The following is a 23,705-nucleotide window of genomic DNA, read 5'->3' on the forward strand; positions in this document are numbered from 1 at the left end:
AGGTCTCTGAAACTTGAGTGTATTTGGGTTTACCAGGGCTATGAAAGACAGGGTCACGTGGCGAATGCTTTGGCTGACACTTTGTTTCTTTCACTGTTCATCACCTTAATTGTATGTACATCGGTATAATGTACTCCACTGTGGTTTTTGTCATGTACTGTAAGTAGACATGTTGAAGATGGAGGAGGTGGCTATATGAATGCATCCAGTGGGGGCTGAGAGGTGTGGGGTAAGGGATTTGGGGGACACAGTAGAGGCGCCATTGTCTGGGTAAAGGCACAGGGATGGGGGGGGTGCATTGTAGATATGAGGGAGGGAAAGAGACAGAGAAGGAGGTGCATTGTAGATATGAGGGAGGGGTAGAGAGAGAGAAAGGGAAAAGCCTGCTGGTGCTAGAGCTGGTGTGAGTGGGGAAGAAGAGAGAGAGATAGTAAAGGGGAGAGGAGAGGGTAAGAGGAAAGAGGGTAGGTTAGGAGGGTGGCGGCCTGTACTGCTCTGTTTTTCCTTTTGAGTCAGGTTAGAGAGAGAGAGAGAGAGAGAGAGAGAGAGAGAGAGAGAGAGAGAGAGAGAGAGAGAGAGAGAGAGAGAGAGAGAGAGAGAGAGAGAGAGAGAGAGAGAGAGAGAGAGAGAGAGAGAGAGAGAGAGAAATATATAGGGGTTGTTCCCCTGTGTCTGGGCTGGGCAACATGTCAGGGTAGGGGTAGTGGCTGGGGTTTGGGAGGGATATGCAAATGACTGCTGCCTGTCAGCCTGCCCACTCAGAGTCAGTAGTGGAGTCACTGCTCCACACACAGCACACAGAAGGCTGAGGGAGCTTAGTCAGCACGTCCCCCTCTCACTCACACACACATTCGCATGGAGCTGTGGCATTCCTAGAGACCCTCTCTGCCTCTCTATCTCTCTCTCCTCTGTCTGTCTCCCCCTTTTTCACCTGTCCTCTACTTTACCTTTGGTTGTGCTCTTTCCCTCTTCCCTTCTCCCTCTCCTTCTCTAGGTTTTCTTCTGCTCTGACTGGCTGGCAGTTGTCTTGGAGAGAGTGTTAAAGAGGACAGGTCAGAATGCTGTGGACACTGCAGATGTTTGGACTACAGGTTTCCCTCAGGGCTAACTGAAGACAAGACAACAACACTGCAGGCATCAGGATCCTAACACACAGCTCATTTTTTAAATCTCATTTTTAGTTCTCAATCGGTCCCTTAATCATTTATATTTGTCCTCCTTTTTGTTGCATTTCCACGGGTGCTATTTTGGCAGCCTCTGAGAAGATGAGGTCCAAGTTTTCTCAAGCTGCTCTGCAGCCCTTTATTCTAGGAGTGTTGCTGTCACTGGTGGACACCAAAGGAACCTTCTATGGAACAGGCCATGGGAACCCGTTCTTTGGAGGAAGTCATGGCAACAGATACAACCTGTACAAGGCTGGAGTCAACCCACACTACACCCCGGGCAAACCCATGACCCGCCACAAGTAAGTGCACCTCCTGAAACTGCGCCTAACTTCACCTTTACTAGTCTTACTCCATTGTAATGATTGGGATTGATACAGCACCTCTCCAAGTGAAAGGGACTTCCATGGCAAATAGAAATCTGGACTTATAGCTCTTTTCCAAGTCTTCAAAATAATTAACAATACCACACCTTCTGCTGTTTCCCTTGAGTAACACATTCATCTTATCTTATCTCTTAACCCATGTTACGGATGGGTAATAAAAATATGCTTTTGGTTAGTGCATCGCGTCAATAACACTGGCTGAATTGACTCTGTTTCTCTCTCACACACACACACACACACACACACACACACCATCAGCCATTCTCTGCGGTTAAAACCATCTGTGACTGAGGATAAACATTATGAAGAAACATGCTGCATTATGGAGACAAAGAGCTCATTATAAGGGGAGCGCTGAGCTGATTTCAGGGGAATTGATCTTCTGAGCTGTGTGTGTGTGTGTGTGTGTGTGTGTGTGTGTGTGTGTGTGTGTGTGTGTGGGGGGGGGGGGGTACCCCTACAGCTGGGTACCCCTAGCCAGATGGGAGTGGTGCTAGTGGAAGTCTAAACCAGTACCATGGGTTGTTGCTTTTGGATCCTGTTTTAGTCATGTAGTAATTCACAGCTCAATTCAATCAAACCCTTATTGAGGTACAGCATATTTTGGGAAGGGAAAAACCTACTACTACTACTACTTGACAGGCTCCCCTCACAGTGAGTCTTGAGGCTTGTGTCAAAATAAGAAGTGTGTGTGTGCTGGCTTTAAGTTTGGCAATGAAGACATGACTGTGGTGAATTTGATTGAATTCCAGCCTCAGTATAATTCAACACTAGGCTACAGTAGATTTACCGTAAGGGGTAAAAATGTGGGGACATACTTTGTGCTCTGACGCAAGTAAAGCTTTTGATCTCTTCTAGTCACCACCAAATACTTACTCAAGTGATAAAATAGCTGGCTCTAGGGGGAGAATCTCTCGCTCCAGTTCATGTGGTTCTCTCCCTCGTTTTATTATAAAACCTAAAAGGACTATCATGGCAGTTAATTGATTATACACAAGAACATAGCTTGGGAGTGACCCATGCTGAAAAAAGTGCTAAGAACAGAGAGATGTTGTGCATTGCAGAGAGAGAGAGAATTCTACATGGCATGTTGTGGTTTGTCCCTGGGGTCTTTCTGTTCTCTCCTTTCCCCCTTTCTCTTGCTTGGCTTCCCCTGAGAGCTGGACCACTCTGGACAGCTCCCCAGCTACCTGCTGCCTTCCTCTACCAGCCCCAGCAGACAAACCCTGGCCCTACTTAGTCTTTACCCTCACCCTCCCTCACACCCCTCCCTCTTCCCTCACCCCTCCCTCACCCTCCTTCCTCCTCACCACTCCCTCACCCTTCCCACACCCTCCTTTCGCATCACCGCTCCCTCACCCCTCCCTCCCTCATCCTTACCCTCACCCTCCTTCCTCCTTACCACTCCCTCACCCTCAACCCTCCTTCACCCTCCTCCTTCCTCAACTCTCCCTCACCCTTCTCACCCCTCCTCACCCTAATTGACCAAGCAGACAGACCCTGACCCAGCCCAACGTAGTCTTTATCCCAACTCATAACCCGCTTCTCTCACATGCCTCACCCATATCCAGAGGTGTAAAATAACTCTTTACTGTAATTGAGTAGCTTTTCCAAGTACTTTTTGGAGTATTTTTCAAAGATAGTAATTTTACTTCTACTTGAGTAGGATATTTCAGTACTCTTTCCACCCTTGGTGAGGGAGAGAAAGGGAGTTTGTGAGTCTTTATCCTACCGTCATCCATATTTTCACCACACCATTCCTCACTAGAATTCACTCACTCTCTCTCCCCTTCCTCAGTCTCTCTACACTCACTACCTCTCTCTAACCCTCTCCTTCACCTTCAACCACCTTCCTCCTGATCACTCCATCTCCCCCTCCTCCTCCTCCCCCTTCCTCCCTATCCCTCCATCTCACCCTTGCCTTACATCTCCATAGAGACAGTAGGTGTTTTACAGGGAAGTCTAAAATGGCTGAAATGCCGCTGTCACGAGCCAGGGCTTACCAACACACTGCCTGGTGCTCCTTTATAGTGGCATATTGTTTGGTTTACGACAGGGGCACTGACGCCAATAGGTTTAAATATACACACAGGAACACACATACAGTCTTGTACAACTAACCTTGTGGGGACACACATTTCAGTCCCATTCAAATCCTATTTTCCCTAACCCTAACCCTAACCCGTACCCTAACACTAACCTTAACCCTAACCTTAACCCGAAAACCTAGCCTTAACCCTAAACCTAACCCTAGCTCCTAACCCTAAGCCTAAACCTAATTCTAACCCTAACACTAATTCTAACCTTAACCCCAAACCCCCTAGAAATAGCATTTTACCTTGTGGGGACCAACAAAATGTCCCCAGTTGGTCAAATGTGTGTTTGTTTGCTATTATTGTGGGGACACACACACACACACATACACACACACATCCAGATTCATGGTCTATAACCGTGGCATACTGTAGGAGTATAATAAGTACTTGAACCCCTGCAGCCAATGAGTATTTAAAGAGTTGAGCGTGGTAATCTTGAATTCTGTGCCTTTAGCTGCAGTGGAGACTGACATAGTTGAAGGTAAGCAGAAAGAGACAGGGTGAACATATATCTATCCTCCAGTTGTAATAATAGGCTGTCTAACTCACCCAGGTCATACAGGACCCTGGGGATCTGTCACAAGCAGACAGCCACCATAGATATATGACTTCAGTTGGTGTCTGGGGCAGTGGATATACACTATATGACCAAAAGTATGTGGACGCCTGCTCGTCGAACATCTCATTCCAAAATCTTGGCCATTAATATGGAGTTGGTCCCCCATTTTCTGCTATAACAGCCTTTTATTTTATTTTATTTCACCTTTATTTAACCAGGTAAGCCAGGTGAGAACAAGTTCTCATTTACAACTGCGACCTGGCCAAGATAAAGCAAAGCAGTGCGATAAAAACAACAACACAGAGTTACATATGGGGTAAAACAAAACATAAAGTCAAAAATACAACAGAAAATATATATACAGTGTGTGCAAATGTAGCAAGTTATGGAGGTAAGGCAATAATTAGGCTATATTGCAAAATAATTACAATTAGTATTAACACTGGTATGATAGATGTGCAAGAGGTGATGTGCAAATAGAGATACTGGGGTGCAAATGAGCAAAATAAATAACAATATGGGGATGAGGTAGTTGGGTGGGCTAATTTCAGATGGGCTGTGTACAGGTGCAGTGATCGGTAAGGTGCTCTGACAACTGCCTCCACTCTTCTGGGAAGGCTTTCCACTAGATGTTGGAACATTGTTGCTGGGGCTTGCTTCCATTCAGCTACAAGAGCATTAGTGAGGTCGGGCACTGATGATGGGCGATTAGGCCTGGCTCGCAGTCGGCGTTCCAATTCATCCCAAAGGTGTTCGATGGGGTTGAGGTCAGGGCTCTGTGCAGTCCAGTCAAGTTTTTCCACACCGATCTCGACAAACCATTTCTGTATGGACCTCGCTTTGTACACAGGTAGTCCCGTGTAGCTCAGTTGGTAGAGCATGGCGTTTGCAATGCCAGGGTTGTGGTTCGATTCCCACAGGGGGCCAGTATGAAAAATGTATGCACTCACTAACTGTAAGTTGCTCTGGATAAGAGCGTCTGCTAAATGACTAAAATGTAAATGTAGGTGCATTGTCATGCTGAAACAGGAAAGGGCCTTCCCCAAACTGTTGCCACAAAGTTGTAAGCACAGAATCGTCTAGAATGTTATTGTTTGTTGTACCGTTAAGATTTTCCTTCACTGGAACTAAGGGTCCTAGACCGAACCATGAAAAAACAGCCCCAGAACATTATTCCTCCTCCACCAAACTTTACAGCTGGCACTATGCATTGGTAGCATTCTCCTGGCATATGCCAAACCAAGATTTGTCCGTCGGACTGCCAGATGGTGGAGCGTGATTCATCACTCCAGAGAATGTGTTTCCACTGCTCCAGAGTCCAATGTCGGCGAGCTTTACACCACTCCAGCCGACGCGTGGCATTGTGGATGGTGATCTTAGGCTTGTGTTCGGCTGCTCGGCCTTGAAAACCCATTTCATAAAGCTCCCGACAAACAGTTATTGTGCTGACGTTGCTTCCAGAGGCAGTTTGGAACTCGGTAGTGAGCGTTGCATCCGAGGACAGACGATTTTTAAGCGCAACGCGCTTCAGCACTTGGCAGTCCCGTTCTTTGAGCTTATGTGGGATACCACTTCACGGTTGAGCCGTTGTTGCTCCTAGAAGTTTCCACTTCACAATAACAGCACTTACAGTTGACCGGGGCAGCTCTAGCAGGGCAGAAATTTGATGAACTGACTTGTTGGAAAGGTGGCATCCTTTGAAGATGCCACGTTGAATGTCACTGAGCTCTTCAGTACGGGCCATTCTACTGCCAATGTTTGTCTATGGAGATTGCATGTGTGCGTGAACTCAATTTTATACACCTGTCAGCAACGGGTGTGGCTGAAATAGCCGAATCCACTAATTTGAAGGCGTGTCCACATACTTTCGTATATATAGTGTATATAGAGCCTTGAAAATATCACACGTGGTGTGTGTGTGGTGTGTATGTGTGTGTGTGTGTGTGTGTGTGTGTGTGTGTGTGTGTGTGTGTGTGTGTGTGCATGTGTAGGTGTGTGTGAGATTATCTGGAATTTCTAACACATAGAAACACCAGCAAGAACATAACACACATGTACAAAGCTACGTAACAAAATACATTTTTTTCCGGAGCCTACTTGTCACTACATGGAATTCACACATCACAACATTCTCCGTCTAGTCTTCAGCCGTTGGTCTGTTGGCCGTTTTTCTTGTTTTGCTTTTTACTGTCTTGGTGCAATGGAGCATGTGATTTAACAGCCGTTCAGCCCCATTCATGCAGACTATTTCCTGGTGGGAGGGAATGTGGCCCTCTCCTCATTGGTAGTAACAAGGTAGACAATGATCACAATGGCTACAACTGGACTGTATGGGACTTACACAGACCATAGAGGGCTACAGGGGGAGTATTGGGGAAAATGTGTGTTTTTCACTCCAACTTAGCTCATTGGGATGTTGTTTGAAGTGTATTCTACTGCTGCCATGTTTCTGTTCCATTAACATAACTCCAGAAATACAGTGGCTGCAGACACAGCATTTAAAGGGAGGGCTCCACAGGAAACTTATGGAGTGCAGCCCCAAGCTAGGTGCACATGGGAACGTATGGTCCTGTGTCAAGCCAGATCAATGCCAGTTTAGCCTTTTGAGCTATTTGCATATGAAAATATAATGGGATGCTGCTTATGATGGTACTGCTTATTGCTTGGTTGTGTTCTGTTTTGTTGGTGGCCCTACTCATTGATGGTAAACAAATATTACAGTGTGAAGCTTAAACTGAATCAGCTGATTCTCACAAACATTTTGTCAATAGACTCTGAAAATGGTTATATGAGCCAGACCCAGCTATGGATACCAGTGGGTGGGGGGCATAGGCTATACCGGGTCTGTATGTCTGTCTGTCCGTCCATCCGTCCGTCTGTCCATCTGATAAACTTGACAATTACAAGTTGTGTATATAGTATATTGTTAGATTTGCAGAGATGACAGCAGTGATACAGACATTCTTGACATTCCCCAAGATGCTTTGACATGGATGCATCCAGCTATAGTCAACTCTACTGTTATGTGCTGTACATGTCCATAATGGAGAATCAGCGGTTAGAAATAATATTTTAATACTCTTTAATATTTCTCTACAAGCAGATGAGCTTGTCGCTATGTTTGTATACTGCTTTCTCTTTGCTCACTCATAATGCCAAGTAGATGTCTGACAGACAGGCATTCATCATACTGTAGCAAACACAACATACTTTCCCACGATGGCAGTTATTTTACTCCCGGTCTGCAATCCCTTAGTTTTAGTAGCTATAGCCTAAAATAGATGAAATGCATCAGGAAATACCTTGGGCTAAAGAGAGGTATTTAAATGGTTTAGCACAATAACTACCGTTATTTGAGCTTCTTACTGTGCTTCCAAAAGTAAACAAGCTATAGGAAATGTTTGTGCCATTTGTATAGTGGGATTGTTGTGTGTGTACTGTATATGTCTGAGCTGGGTTCTGGAATAACAGCACCTGCATCGTTTCATTGTTCTTAGACAGGGATGGGCAACTGCGGCCCGCGGGCCCCTTTTGAAGGCTATATTTTTTGGGGGGGAACTCAGTTGGGGTCTCAACTTACTGTTGCGAGTTAGAATTTTCTAAATTTGGTTGTGTTATGTAAGTCACTGATAGTCAGTGAATTAGCCCATGTCAGCAAAAAAAAATTAGATTGCTAAGTTAGTTCAGCTGTCAGCTATCTAAACTTGTATCATGGTCGAATAACCTGCTGGGGGGCCCCCATTGATTTTGTTAGTCAGTCTCACTCAGATATCATATTAAAAACTGCTAACATTTCTCTCCACCCCATGGTAAAAAGTGTAGAATTGCAGCAAACTTGTTTTAAAACGGCAACATTTTCTCTACACCCCTTGGCAAAATGTGTATACCTCAAAACCAGTATGAGAGAGAGAGCGACAGAGAGAGAGAGAGAGAGAGAGAGAGAGAGAGAGAGAGAGAGAGACACACACAGAGAGAGAGAGAGAGAGAGAGACAGAGAGAGAGAGACACACAGAGAGAGAGAGAGAGAGACAGAGAGAGAGAGACAGACACACAGAGAGAGAGAGAGAGAGAGAGAGAGAGAGAGAGAGACAGACACAGAGAGAGAGAGAGAGAGAGAGAGAGAGAGAGAGAGAGAGAGAGAGAGAGAGAGAGAGACACACAGAGAGAGAGAGAGAGAGAACAGAGAGAGAGAGAGAGAGAGAGAGACAGAGAGAGCGAGAGAGAGAGACAGAGAGAGACACAGAGAGAGAGCGAGACAGAGACAGAGAGAGAGAGACAGAGAGAGACCGAGACAGACCGAGACCGAGATACCAACATTTTGGGGATCATATGCTAGACTGTTGAAACATTTGTGAAAGTTTCTCCCCGGTCCACTAATAAATCTGTCTGAGGTGACATGATGGGACAGGTATCCAGGAACTTTGCAGTTGAGAATAACATGTTATTAATACACAGCCTTAAAATCACACTTCACATTGTCACTACAACTATGGAAAAGACAGCGGGAGAAAGTACAGATGGAGAGAGAGAGTAACGAAGGGACACTTGGTGTGGAATTTCCAATGTTGGACATAAAAGACTGTAAAAATAAAAACAGGAGGAAATCAGCTCCAAGTGATTTTAATTTAAGAAATCTGTTCCCAAGTATTCCCACGCATAATAGAGCGACACGTGACTGTATACAAATGCAAGGAAGGTTTGAAATTATTATGTTTCAGTCAAACATATCTGTTTGGGATTCTTGCGGTCAATTTGCAGTCTACAAATTATTTGTAATTATGTTCCGGCTCCACCGACCATCCACTCCAGAAAAAAAACGGCCCGCGGCTGAATCTAGTTGATGATACCTGGAGTATAGTGTTTGGGGAGGAGAGAGAAAGTAAGGAAATTAGATATACATTGAGAAAGAGAGGAGGAGCGGAGAGAGAAGGAGAGAGAAGGAGAACAAAGAAAAGGGGGAGATGGATTGAGAGGTGAGTTGTTTTGGACTTGAAAGAGGGTGGGGGACTACTTGCAATAATATTTGCCAAAGCGCTTTATAGGAGAATTTGAAAGGGAATTCTCCTTTCCCCTTGGGATACTCAGAGGGGAGTTAGGAACTGTAAGGCTGTACTGGAAATATTTACAGTGGGACCAGACCAGACCTACACCAGAAAAATGACTTGCTCACTACAACGCAAATATTTGGAGAGAGAGAGAGAGAGAGAGAGAGAGAGAGAGATTGGGAGAAAAGGTGAGGAAGGGACTGTGCTCTTTCTGTTATGGGGGGTGGAGTGGATGGTGTGAGGTGACGCATAGTTTGTTTTGGGGAGAAACCTTGGAAGGTGAGGTATCTGTTTCAGGTAGTGTGGAGTGGTTGAAGAGAATGATGAGAGAACTGTGTTTCAGGCAATAGCATGTAGGGTTATGGACAGATCTCTGTTGTGTACACATCTTTGATGCTGAAGATGGAAAGAATGAGAACAGTGTGAAGTTTATCCCTCTCAAACACACACTCAGTATCCTCTCATCTCAGATCCTGGATCAGTTCATCCCTATTCCCCAGAGTCAGGATTAACACAGTCTTACCACAATAGGCCAAGTCCAAGTTCTCAGTACCAGGACAGCAGCTGAGGCCAGCTGAGCCGATCACTCACACACCTCCCTCATATTCCTGGCTATGAAGCCCTCGTAATCTTTATGGTTCTTGCTGTGCGGTCTCAGTGGTCGTGAGGCGGGGAAGGCAGAGCTCCAGAGTGTGTGTGTGGCGCTGCTCTCAAGGTTGATCCCACCATCTCCATTAACGTGGAGGAAGTAAGCAGAAGGATGAGGGGAGAGAGGGATGAAAGCAAGAAGGGAAAGAGGGAGAGGAGGGGAGTAGAGACTTTCCGGTGGCTGTGCGCATTTGGATTCCTGATCTCTAGGCCTCAGTGCTGAGTCTGAAGGTTGCTCACTCAGCCCAGATGTGCACCTGACAAACAAATCTCCTTCAGCTGACTCCACACAAACACAAATACACACACAGTCCCCTCTCCATCAGCTGTCAATGACCTTAGCTTCTTATCCCTAAAACAGGCCTTCTCCTGGCATTCTCATGAATTAACCAGACAACAGGTAGTAAAGCTTTTTCATACTGTCAATAAATCCAGTCTTTATAGGGAGGAAACTACCACGATAAAATCCTATTCAGCATTTTACTGCATGATTTTAAAACCAGTTGCGATGTTGTGAATTTTACTTTAATGGAGGCCTTCTACATGAGTGTGGGTGTGAGGGGGTGGGGGGGATGTGTGTGTTCATGTTTGCCTTTGTCTGTGTATGTGTGCACAGCGCTTTGCATGTGTACTTTCCTGCTTTTTGTTATTTTGAGAAAATGCCTATGGAGATTGGACACAGACTTTTCCGAAGGCACAATATATCTCCCCCCCACCACCACTAAAAAGTAGCACTGTAACGTTAGTGCAGTCCATTGACTCTAACAACATCCCATAATACTTCACCAGGTCAGATCACACGACAGCACCGCTAACCACTTCCTGACACACACCCCGGCAACAGGTTGCCTGGTCTGTATGAAGCCCAGTCATTCCTTCCCCAGTCCCCTATCAATAGAGTCAACACAGGGAGAGAGAGACACACACACACACACACACACACACACACACACACACACAGAGAGAAAGCCAGGGGATGCCTAAACCAATAAGGCAGTGGTTTCTCATAATTTCCGACAGCCTGTCCTCTCTCTTTGCCCCATGAACCTGTTAACTTGGCATACACACACTTCTCTGCCTCAAACGTATTCGCTAATTTTCCTCCAAAACACTTCTGTGTGCCCTGGAACTGTTATGGAGCAGTGCTACGTTTTCACATGCAATAAGTATCCCTTGGAACCCCAACAACGCCTAACATCTGAGCCTAAAGAGGCCGGAGCATTGCTTCCTGTGTGGACCGGCCAAGGAACATTTAGCAGTTGCTATAGTTGCACTGGCGTCAAAGTGACAGAATGAGCCTGCAGAGCCTCTTGGAGACGGTCGATGGCTGAGTCTCAACAACACATGTGTCTTCATGTAGTATTTTGGCCTCAAGTATAGCGCACTGAATGGGGGAATCAGTGTCATTGGACATTTCTAACTTGGGCCAGAATTCAATCTTGATTTTCATCACTGCACTTTCAGAAAGTGTGGAAGGAGTGAATTCCAGCCTTGGCCATTGTGAAGAGCAGCTGTGTGTGTTGGAGTGGCAACTGTCCCTAATGTTGTTATGGACAGCTTCAGTACACAGAGTCCTACAGGAGACACAGCATTGGCTTGAGGACTTGATGATATCCTGTTGTTTTTGTTGTTGTTATTGATATTCTCTCTCTCTCTCTCTCTCTCTCTCTCTCTCTCTCTCTCTCTCTCTCTCTCTCTCTCTCTCTCTCTCTCTCTCTCTCTCTCTCTCTCTCTCTCTCTCTCTCTCTCTCTCCCTCTCTCTCTCAGAAATCACTGTGCGTATGTGGTACAGAAAAACATCACATGTACGATGCAGGACGGCATGGCCACCTATGTGACGGCAGAGTACACCACCAAGTGCATCTGGGGGCAGAAGTGTCCTGTCGTCATGTAAGTACACTTCATTTGCTCACGCACACACATTTATACTGACTCTGCACACATTCAATCCTCATATACGCTGCTGCTACTCTGTTTATCATACTGTAATCCTGATGCCTAGTCACCTTATCCCTATACATATCTAACCCTACCACTCCAGTATCCCTGCACATTAAATATGGTAAATAAGGTATTGTCACTGACCCTAGAACTGACCCTGTATATAGCTTACTTACTTTTTATAGCTTACTTACTTTTTTTATAGTACTACTGCATTGTTGGAAAAGGAAAATAAAAACATAAAACTTGAAACTATATAATTACTGTAGTCAATTCAGACCCAGCAGCTTCTGACACTCATACTAACAGTAACAGGAGGTTGAAAAAGATACTGACTATGAGACTCAACCACTGTTGTACACTTTCATGACTGACACGGGGCGCTGTTTGGAAGCAACCGTGCATCCATTATGGTACTCCTATTGCAAACAAGATTTTGGAAGCTATAGAAAGGCATGTTATAATGTCTACATTCGTTTTTGACAAGTATATTCTATTACAAACACCTTAATGCATACTTTTAAATGATATTATGTGAACTGAACATAACATTTTTTAATTAAATATAAAAACCAATTCCTCATAGTATGTTTTTGTGCTGCCCTCTGGTGGTGTCAGTTTGTACTACTAGTTAACGCCATACTGTCCCCTCCAGCTGCTCTCCCAGCTGTTCTTTTTTGTCAGTGGCTCTGTGACTCTGAACCGGCCTCAGGGGTTTGAAAGTGTTAATGCTCTGCTTGTTTTCACAATAATTGGATTGTGTGCATGCATGTGTATGTTTGTGCGTGTGTCCATTTGTGCGTGTGTGCACTCATCTCTGCAATGACTTTGTGAGCTGGGATGTCAGATTCTCTCCAGTGTGACTGAAGCCTCTCAAAGGTCCTCTGCAGTGACATCACAGAGAGAAATAGTCAAAGGATTTCTACTTCAAATAAAATGGAGGGAATCAGAAATACAGATGGAGGGAGCGAGAGAGAAAGAAAGAGAGAGATCACTATTCTTCATTAGAAGAGTGGTGTAGACCCTTTAGTAAGATAACAGGCGTAGTGAGGGTAAGGAACCTGAGGCTATATCATCACACTACACCAATCCCCTAATCTACCCTTTATACCCTCCACGGTCTCATTATACACACCCTGATCCTTTGATCTCACTTTCAGACCTCTTGTTACCTGCTCTCTCCTCCTCTCCGTCCTCCACTTCTTCTCTCTCCTCTCCATCCTCTATTTCTTCTCTCTCCTCCTCCCCATCCTCCACTTCAGGTACCGGACCTTCTACAAGCCTAAATACAAGGTGGGTTATAAAACCATCACTGAGCTGGAGTGGAGGTGTTGTCCTGGCTACTCTGGAGAGAACTGCTACGATGGACCCACCTCCCTGCCCGATATGATGCCCCCCTTCAAGGGTGGTGCCCCCCACCGCCCAGGGATGAAGGGGTACCCTCACGGGCAGCCCCGACCCCCCTTGGACCACAAACCTGTCCCTGGGGGGGCTAATCTGGAGCCTGGGAGGCCCTTCCCAAATCAGCCTGATAGCAAACCCATCCCCACTGGACAACTGCCCACCGGGAACAGCAAACCCAACTATGGTGAGACCAGACAGGGGTGGAATATTAACCAATTTATATTTTCAAACCCTTTACTCTTCCCTCTCCTCCCCTTGCCCTATGTAATCATTTTTTTCTTTCTCTCTAGGTTATAAAGTTGGTGTTAGCGGAGAACGTCTGGAGCGTATGGAGGAGGACCTGCGTCGCCTAACCCAGGGTCTGGACACTCTGAACGGGGTGGTGGCTGGCCTGGAGGACCGTCTGCGCCTCTCTCTCCGGGAGGATACTAACAAGATGCTGGGCTCCCTGCTCTCCACTGCCCCCCGTCTCTCTGACTCCTCCGTTGGCTTCGGAGTGATCCCAGACGGCTTGGAGGGGGGAGAGGGTTTCCCCGAGTTTGGGGATCTGGCTGGGAGGGTGACGGAGGTGAAAGATGAGCTCAGAGCCAAGGGACACATGCTGGAGGAGATACAGGTGGGTGCTACGATTTTGTCATTAGAATAGTTTATGCTAGATTATGGAAATATAGAAAAACAAGCAGATGTCCAAATCAAAAATCAAACCTTTTTACACTGAGATTCTGTATATCTTTGGCTTCGCACTGACCTATTCCCACACAATGTCAACCACTTACAGTGTCAAAGGGTCAACCTCCCGAGTGGCGCAGTGGTAGCTGTGCCACTAGAGATCCTGGTTCGAATCCAGGCTCTGTTGTAGCCGGCCGCGACCGGGAGACCCATGGGGCGGCGCACAATTGGCCCAGCGTCGTCCAGGGTAGGGGAGGGAATGGCCGGCAGGGATGTAGCTCAGTTGGTAGAGCATGACGTTTGCAACGCCAGGGTTGTGGGTTCGATTCCCACGGGGGGCCAGTATGAAAAAATAAAAAATAATGTATGCACTCACTAACTGTAAGTCGCTCTGGATAAGAGCGTCTGCTAAATGACTAAAATGTAAAAATGTAAAATAGAATTGTCATTCTCCTTCATTAGGGCATGGTTCTGGGCCATGACGGGCAGCTAAAGAGGCTGTTGGAGGCTGCGACCGGCAGGCCCATCCCTGGATCGGGCTCTCCCTCCATCCTGGAGGAGCTGCTGGATGCTAAGCTAGCCGACGTCCGTGCTGAGATCCTGGACGGCTTCGAGAGGCGTCTGTCTGGCCTGGAGAACCACTGTGAGGAGAGGATAGGGGAGGTCCAGAGACAGTGTCATAATGAACACATGAACGGACAGGAGCAGATTCAGCAGTCCCTGGACGGCAGAGAGACTGGCCTGAGAGAGGAGCTGGGTACTCTGCAGGCCCAAATACAGGGACTGACCCTCACTGAGAGCTGCTGCGGACAGGTACCAATTCACTTTGGGGCTCTATTCAATCCGCATCACGGAAGTTCAGCGTTACAGCGTGATTTAAATTTAAAGGCAATCTTCCCGCTTTAGCGGAGACAGCATTCACAGTAAACGCTGCATATGACGGCTCAATCGAAAATGTGCTTTACATTTCTATCGCACAATCTGTAACGCTTCAGCAATACAGATTGATTGGCGGACATGCATGTTTTTATTGAGGCAAAAGAAATACATCAATACTTCAAACACTAGCTACCACATCAAATGCTATGGGCATACACGCCTTGAAAAATGTAATGTGAAAAATTGGGTAACAGTTAATATTAGATGTAAATATGAAACATTCATGTAAATATTACCCCTATTGTAATATAAAGTCATTTATTGTAAGCCTCTGTCTGTGGATAACAGTATCTACTAAATGGCTTAAACATGTACATGACTATTGGCTTATTGCTACACTATACGCCTGACATGTGACTATCATTGCAGGTGAACAGCCTGTCCCAGAGGGTGTTGATGCTAGAGGAGTCAGTGACGGGGTTAACAGAGTCTCAGCGCCAGCTCCAGGCTGCTCTCACTGACCAGACCATCCACATCGAGACCCTGATAGAGGCCCGTCTGGAGAACATGGATGCCCGGCTCATTGCCACCGAGACTGGGGAAGTAGGGCTTGGCGGGGTGCCTGGGGGCCTGGACGGCTTCAAGACCCTGCTGGAGGACAAGCTGAAGACCATGGAGGACAGGGTGTTTGTGGCCGTGGAAGAGCTGAGGAACGCCACTGCCCCGGCTCTGCTGGAGGGTCAGGTGGTACCTGCCCTGGAGACAGAGATCGAGTCGGTCAGGAGGAGGGTGGAGGGAGACCTGGACGGCATCCAGAAACAACTAACAGACCTGGAGCTCCTCTGCACCTCTTCCTGCTCCCCCGTCACTCCCCCTGGAGGAGGCGCAGGGACAGGCCTAGCGGAGATGGAGGAGGAGTGTGAGGAGGTGGAGAAGAAGGTGTCAGGTCGTCTGGACTCCCACGCCAACCAGCTAAACCATCTCAACACCACCCTGCAGACCCTCCTGAACCGTATCGCCCAGGAGGACGAGGAAGGCTCTGTCCAGGGAGAGATCACACTCCTCAAGATCAATGTCAACTCTGTCAACCGCACCCTGAAGGGCCTGAGGGACTCTGTTAGCCTGTTCACTAAGGAAGTGGGCCATGCTAACGCCACGTGGACACACAGGGAGAACCAGCTAGCCACCGAGGTCCAGGGCATCACCCAGCTGGTGGAGCGCCAGGCCTCCCTCCTAGGGGCTGGGGAGCGACGACTAGCCCAGCTGAAGGGAGAACTGGTGGGCCTGAGGAGGAGGCTGGCCGGGGAGCTGCAGGGCTGCTGGAGCACGGCCTTGGGGGTGCAGAGGGAGGTGAAGGAGGTGGATAGTCGTGTGTCCCAGGTGGAGGGACAGTGTGGCAGCCTGGGGGAGCTGGCGGACCACCTGGAGAGGATCAGGGCAGAGCTGGAGAGACACTCTGACTCGTACCTGTCACAGGTGAATGGAACGCTGGCCAGTCACTCTACACAGCTGGCCGAGCTGAAGGGAGAGATCAAAGACTGTGTCGGGAAGGGCTCAGCCAATCAGAGAGAAGACCAGTAGCAGCCGAGCTACAGAGAGAGACTTCTGTGTGTCCATAGTGTGAAGAGGATTCCCATTCTCGTCTGCTTTCCTTCATCTGCTCTGATGGGAAAGGTGAGAAGAAATTCCGAGCAGGATTCCATCATGTTGCTTTGACCTACCCTGCCTGTTCAGATCAGTGAAGGAGAGGAGATGAGGAGAAGAGGCCATTTGAAAATATTGAAATGCACCCTTGGTTGTATAGTTGGGCAATATTTTCCCTAAAGGGGCATTTTTTTGTTGTTGTTTTTTTCTGATCTTTTTGTTGTTGTTACATTTTATTTGGATTTTTAACTGACTTTTTAACTTATATGAAGAAAAGATGGTTGCATTGTTATCCTGTATGTACAGTGAGGGAAAAAAGTATTTGATCCCCTGCTGATTTTGTACGTTTGCCCACTGACAAAGACATGATCAGTCTATAATTTTAATGGTAGGTTTATTTGAACAGTGAGAGACAGAATAACAACAAAAAAATCCAGAAAAACACATATCAAAAAATGTTATGAATTGATTTGCATTTTAATGAGGGAAATAAGTATTTGACCCCTCTGCAAAACATGACTTAGTACTTGGTGGCAAAACCCTTGTTGGCAATCACAGCGGTCAGACATTTCTTGTAGTTGGCCACCAGGTCTGCACACATCTCAGGAGGGATTTTGTTCCACTCCTCTTTGCAGATTTTCTCCAAGTCATTAAGGTTGAGGCTGATGTTTGGCAACTCAAACCTTCAGCTCCCTCCACAGATTTTCTATGGGATTGAGGTCTGGAGACTGGCTAGGCCACTCCAGGACCTTAATGTGCTTCTTCTTGAGCCACTCCTTTGTTGCCTTGGCCGTGTGTTTTGGGTCATTGTCATGCTGGAATACCCATCCACGACCCATTTTCAATGCCCTGGCTGAGGGAAGGAGGTTCTCACCCAAGATTTGACGGTACATGGCCCCGTCCATTGTCCCTTTGATGCGGTGAAGTTGTCCTGTCCCCTTAGCAGAAAAACACCCTCAAAGCATAATGTTTCCACCTCCATGTTTGACGGTGGGGATGGTGTTCTTGGGGTCATAGGCAGCATTCCTCCTCCTCCAAACACGGCGAGTTAAGTTGATGCCAAAGAGCTCCATTTTGGTCTCATCTGACCACAACACTTTCACCCAGTTCTCATCTGAATCATAAAGATGTTCATTGGCAAACTTCAGACGGGCCTGTATATGTGCTTTCTTGAGCAGGGGGACCTTGCGGGCGCTGCAGGATTTCAGTCCTTCACGGCGTAGTGTGTTACCAATTGTTTTCTTGGTGACTATGGTCCCAGCTGCCTTGAGATCGTTGACAAGATCCTCCCGTGTAGTTCTGGGCTGATTCCTCAACGTTCTCATGATCATTGCAACTCCACGAGGTGAGATCTTGCATGGAGCCCCAGGCCGAGGGAGATTGACAGTTATTTTGTGTTTCTTCCATTTGCGAATAATCGCAACTGTTGTCACCTTCTCACCAAGCTGCTTGGCGATGGTCTTGTAGCCCATTCCAGCCTTGTGTAGGTCTACAATCTTGTCCCTGACATCCTTGGAGAGCTCTTTGGTCTTGGCCATGGTGGAGAGTTTGGAATCTGATTGATTGAGTGCTTCTGTGGACAGGTGTCTTTTATACAGGTAAAAAGCTGAGATTAGGAGCACTCCCTCTCTAAGAGTGTGCTCCAAATCTCAGCTCGTTACCTGTATAAAAGACACCTGGGACCCAAAAATCTTTCCGATTGAGAGGGGGTCAAATACTTATTTCCCTCATTAAAATGCAAATCAATTTATAACATTTCTGACATGTGTTTTTCTGGATTTTTTTGTTGTTATTCTGTCTCTCACTGTTCAAATTAACCTACCATTAAAATTATAGACTGATCATTTCTTTGTCAGTGGGTAAACTTACAAAATCAGCAGGGGATCAAATACTTTTTTCCCTCACTGTATTAGAGATATGTGTGTAAAACCAATAACAAAAACAAAGTGAATGATATGAGACTAATGAACTGCTACGGTTTCTACTGGCAAACACATTCCACTCTCTGTATGGACTGTTCCTTTAAAAATACTGTAGCGTATGTCATCATGAAAGGTGCTATAATATTTTTTATTTTTGTAAAAAGAAATGTATTTCTCCTTAAAGTTTTGTGTTTTCTTCTTTGGCCATTCTGATATCTAAGACGTAACAGTAGTATGCTGAATAGTTTTGATACTAAAGGTGCACTAGTAGCCTGGTGCCAGATCTGTTTGTGCTTTTTCCATTTCCATTGCTCATTTTCAAGCCAAACAATGAGTGACAGGCAGTTGACATGATGGCACAAACCAACTTGCGCTCAGGCTAGGTCACTAGGCCTACTCATACAAAAAAACTCACATTACCCATGCAAGCTAAGGTAACTGATCTAAATGACTATCACCCCGTAGAACTGACCTTGGTCATCATGAAGTGCTTTGAGAGTCAAGGACCATATAACCTTCACCAACACACTAGATCCCCTACAATTTGCATACCACCAACAGATCCATGGATGACTAAATTGCCTTGGCACTGCACACCACCCTATCCCACCTGGACAAGAGGAATATCTATGTGAGAACGCTGTTCATCGACTACAGCTCAGTTTTCAACACCACAGTGCCCTCCAAGCTCGTCACTAAGCTCAGGGCCCTGGGTCTGAACTCCTCCTGCAACTGGGTCCTAGACTTCCTGACAGGCCAACACCAGGTGGTGAGGATAGACAACAACAACTCTGCCATGCTGACCGTCAACACGGGGGCCCCGCAGGGGTGCGTGCTCATCCCACTCCTGTACACCCATGACTGTGTGGCCGATCACGACTCCAACTAAATCATCAAGTTTGCTGACGACACAACAGTGGTAGGCCTGATTACCAGAACAACGAGACCGCCACCAGCGAGGAGGTTAGAGCACTGGCAAAGTGGTGCCAGGAAAATAACCTCTCCATCAATGTCAACAAAACAAAGAGGCTGATCGTGGACTACAGCAGACAGAAGAGGGAGCACGCCCCCATCCACATCGACGGGCCGCAGTCTAGAGGTTAAAAAGCTTCAAGTTCCTTCGCTTGCACATCACTGAGGACCTGAAATGGGCCCACCACACCGACACTGTGGTGAAGAAGGTGCAACAGAGCCTCTTCAACCTCAGGCGGCTGAAGAAATTCGGCATGGCCCCTAAGACCCTCACAAACTTCTACAGATGCACCATTGAGAGCATTCTGTCGGGCTGCATCACCACCTGTTATGGCGACTGCACCGCCCTCAACTGCATGGCTCTCCAGAGGGTGGTGCGGTCAGCCCAACGCATCACGGGGGGGCACACTGCCTGCCCTCCAGGACATTTACAGCACTCGGTGTCAAAGAAAGGCCAAGAAGATCATTAAGGACCTTAGTTACCCGAGCCACAGTCTGTTCACTCGGATGCTGTCTAACAGAGAAGGTACAGGTGCATCAGAGCCGGGACTGAGAGACTGAGAAACAGCTTCTATCACCAGGCCATCACACTGTTGAACAGCCATCACTAGCTGGCTACCTGCCCGGTACTCTGCCCTGCACCTTGAGACTAATGCCCCATGTGAGACATTGAACACTGGTAACTTCATGTACTGTTTCTATACTGTTGCTTACTCACTGTGTATGTATATACTGTATTCTCCACATAGCCCATCCTAATATACCTAATACTGTACATACCATTTTCTTTTCCAAATTATATACTGTTTATACACACTACATATTTATATTCTGTATTCTGAAACTGCTCACGCTAATATACAGTATCTTTGGATTGTTAATTGGACTAGTTCTGACAGTTCTTGATTTATTGTTTTGATTATTTGTGTATTTGTATTGTATTTGTGAGACATTCTACTGCACTGTTGGAGCTAGTAACATAAGCATTTCACTGCACCTGTGTACGCAACCAATAAACTCTGATTTGACATTTCTCATGTTTTGATGCAGTTCTAAGAATAACCAGCAGGAGGCATCAAATCCTCTGATAATGACAGAGGTTTTGTGGTTTATTCTTTAGTATTTCAATGGTATTTCCAACACACAGGAATAGTATGTTCAACCTACCCTCCTTATCATGGACTGCACATTACATACCATTCCCTTCACAGAACAATATGTTTTCCATGCCAGGTGGACTAGACTATCGGACTAGAGGGTAAACAGAAGGACAGGATATGACTTAGCACTGTCTCCAGGATGGGGAGGCTTCAGAGGAAAATGATTTAGAAGAGAGAAAAGGGTGGCAGTGAAAGGAGGGGGAGGGAGGGTGAGAGTGGAGAGATGGGGAACGCTGCTGTGGTTGGCAGTGTTAGAGATGGAAGGGTGTGAAGGAGAAAGAGTGACATTGGAAGAGAGGAAGGGAGGATGGTGTTTGAGGAGCAGATGGGTGTACAGGCGTCACTCGTGTCCCTGACAGATATGCAGGCAGGAGTCACAACAAGGCTGTGGAACTGCTGTGATAGAACGCACGCACACACACACTAATAGAAAACACACACAGCAGGATAGAGCAAATACACAAACAGCGTGAGCTGAGCCCCATGGGCAGGGAACAGCTGGGTGCCCGCTCCAGCCCACTTTACCCTCACCCTCCCTGGGGACACAGCGAGGCACAGAGGGACCCAACCCTGGATGACCTAGAGAACAGACAAACAGGATGGAGAGAAAGAGCGAGAGCAGCTCTCTGGCTTGTCTCTCTCTGTGCTGATATGAATGGAAGTGACTGAATGCAGCCAAAACACACACACACACATAATATGAACAGAGTGCTACCCATAGAATTAGGAATGAAGTAATTTAATAAGATGGTGCTGCCATTCTTCAGCACTGGAGGCCAACTCTTTCATTAGTGGCATAGATTTCAATTAAAGACACTGCTGGAGAGAGGCACAAACACACATACACACACAAATATAAACGCAACGTCAAAGATTTTACTGAGTTACAGTTCATATAAGGAAATAAGTCAATTGAAATAAATAAATTAGGCCCTAATCTATGAATTTCACATGACTGGGAATACAGATATGCATCTGTTGGTCACAGATACCTTACAAAAAAGTAGGGGCGTGGATCAGAAAACCAGTCAGTATCTGGTGTGACCACCATTTTCCTCATGCAGTGCGACACATCCCCTTCTCATAGAGTTGATCAGGCTGTTGATTGTGGCCTGTGGAATGTTGTCCCATTCCTCTTCAATGGCTGTGCGAAATTGCTGGATATTGGCGGGAACTGGAACACCCTGTCGTACACGTCGATCCAGAACATCCCAAACATGCTCAATGGGTGACATATCTGGTGAGTATGCAGGCCATGGAAAAACTGGGAAATGTTCCGCTTCCAGGAATTGTGTACAGATCCTTCCGATCTCGTCTCGGTATCTCTGTGCATTCAAATTGCCATCGATAAAATGCAATTGTGTTTGTTATCCGTAGCTTATGCCTGCCCATACCATAACCCCACCACCACCACCATGTTCACAACGTTGACATCAGCAAACCGCTCGCCCAAATGACGGCATACACGTAGTCGGTTGGACGTATTGCCAATTTCTCTAAAACAACTTATGGTAGAGAAATTAACATTACATTCTCTGGCAACAGCTCTGGTGGACAGTCCTGCAGTCAGCATGCCAATTGCACGCCCCCTCAAAACTTGAGACATCTGTGGCATTGTGTTGTGTGACAAAACTCCACATTTTAGAGTGGCCTTTTATTATCCCCAGCACAAGGTGCACCTGTGTAATGATCATGCTGTTTAATCAGCTTCTTGATATGCTACATCTGTCAGGTGGATGGATTATCTTGGCAAAGGAGAAATGCTCACTAACAGGGATGTAAACAAATGTGCACAACATTTGAAATAAATAAGCTTTGTCCGAATGGAAAATTTCAGGGATCTTTTATTTCAGCTCATGAAACATGGGACCAACACTTTACATGTTGCGTTTATATGTTGGTTCAGTGTACACTCCCAGTCAAAAGTTTTAGAACATCTACTCATTCAAGGGTTTTTCTTTATTTTTACTATTTTCTACATTATAGAATAATAGTGAAGACATCAAAACTATGAAATAACACATATGGAATCATGTAGTAACCAAAAAAGTGTTAAACAAATCAAAATATATTTCATATTTGAGATTTTTCAAATAGCCACCCATTGCCTAGATGACAGCTTTGCACACTCTTGGCATTCTCTCAACCAGCTTAATGAGGTAGTCACCTGGAATGCATTTCAATTAACAGGTGTGCCTTGTTAAAAGTTAATTTGTGGAATTTCTTTCCATCTTAATACGTTTGAGCCAATCAGTTGTGTTGTGGCAATGTAAGGGGGGTATACAGAAGTTTGCCCTATTTGGTAAAAGACCAAGTCCATATTATGGCAAGAACAGCTCAAATAAGCAAAGAGAAACGACAATCCATCATTACTTTAAGACATGAAGGTCAGTCAATACAGAACATTTCAAGAACTTTGAAAGTTTCTTCAAGTGCATTCGCAAAAACCGTCAAGCGCTATGATGAAACTGGCTCTCACGAGGACCGCAACAGGAATGGAAGACCCAGAGTTACCTCTGCTGCAGAGCATAAATTCATTAGAATAACCAGCCTCAGAAATTGCAGCCAAAATAAATGCTTTACAGAGTTCAAGTCACAGACACAGCTTAACCTCAACTGTTCAGAGGAGACTGTGTGAATCAGGCCTTCATGGTTGAATTGCTGCACCGAAACAACTACTAAAGGACACCAATAATAAGAAGAGACTTGCTTGGGCCAAGAAACACGAGCAATGGACATTAGACCGGTGAAAATGTGTCCTTTGGTCTGGAGTCCAAATTGGAGATTTTTGGTTCCAATCGCCGTGTGAGACGTGGTGTGGGTGAACGGAGGATCTCTGCATGTGTATTTCCCACCGTAAAGCCTAGAGGAGGAGGTGTTATGGTGTGGGGGTGCTTTGCTGGTGACACTGTCTGTGATTTATTTAGAATTCAAGGCACACTTAACCAGCATGGCTACCACAGCATTCTGCAGCAATATGCAATCCCATCTGGTTTGGGCTTAGTGGGACTATCATTTGTTTTTCAACAGGACTGTCACGGTTTCGGCCGAGGCTGCTCCTCCTCCTGGTTCGGGCAGGCATCGGCGGTCGTCGTCCCCGGAGTACTAGCTGCCACCGATCTATGTTTCATGTTCGTTTGGTTTGGTCTTGATGTTGTACACCTGTGTCTAGTTAGTCCTCATTAGTGTTCTATTTAAGTCTCGTTGGGTGTGTCTG

The 23,705-nt window shown here is 46.2% G+C and overlaps 1 protein-coding gene across 1 annotated transcript; it reads left to right on the plus strand.

Moving 5' to 3' along the window:
* The first annotated feature begins 785 nt into the window (after positions 1 to 785).
* On the plus strand, positions 786 to 16,799 carry LOC121545313 (EMILIN-3). Its single transcript, XM_041855725.2, has 6 exons — positions 786 to 1,465; positions 11,665 to 11,787; positions 13,101 to 13,426; positions 13,533 to 13,858; positions 14,374 to 14,724; positions 15,220 to 16,799. Exons 1-6 carry the CDS (start codon positions 1,266 to 1,268, stop codon positions 16,369 to 16,371), a joined length of 2,478 nt encoding a protein of 825 aa, XP_041711659.1. The 5' UTR covers positions 786 to 1,265; the 3' UTR covers positions 16,372 to 16,799.
* Positions 16,800 to 23,705: the final 6,906 nt, after the last annotated feature.

This window comes from Coregonus clupeaformis, chromosome 30 (assembly GCF_020615455.1).
Source record: "Coregonus clupeaformis isolate EN_2021a chromosome 30, ASM2061545v1, whole genome shotgun sequence".
Classification (NCBI taxonomy): Eukaryota; Metazoa; Chordata; class Actinopteri; order Salmoniformes; family Salmonidae; genus Coregonus; species Coregonus clupeaformis.

Coding starts and splice junctions, on each gene's coding strand:
- LOC121545313 (XM_041855725.2), top strand. CDS start 1,266: ATGAGGTCCAAGTTTTCTCAAGCTGCTCTGCAGCCCTTTATTCTAGGA. Junction 1,466..11,664: donor AAACCCATGACCCGCCACAA/GTAAGTGCACCT, acceptor TCTCTCTCTCAG/AAATCACTGTGCGTATGTGG. Junction 14,725..15,219: donor CTGAGAGCTGCTGCGGACAG/GTACCAATTCAC, acceptor CTATCATTGCAG/GTGAACAGCCTGTCCCAGAG.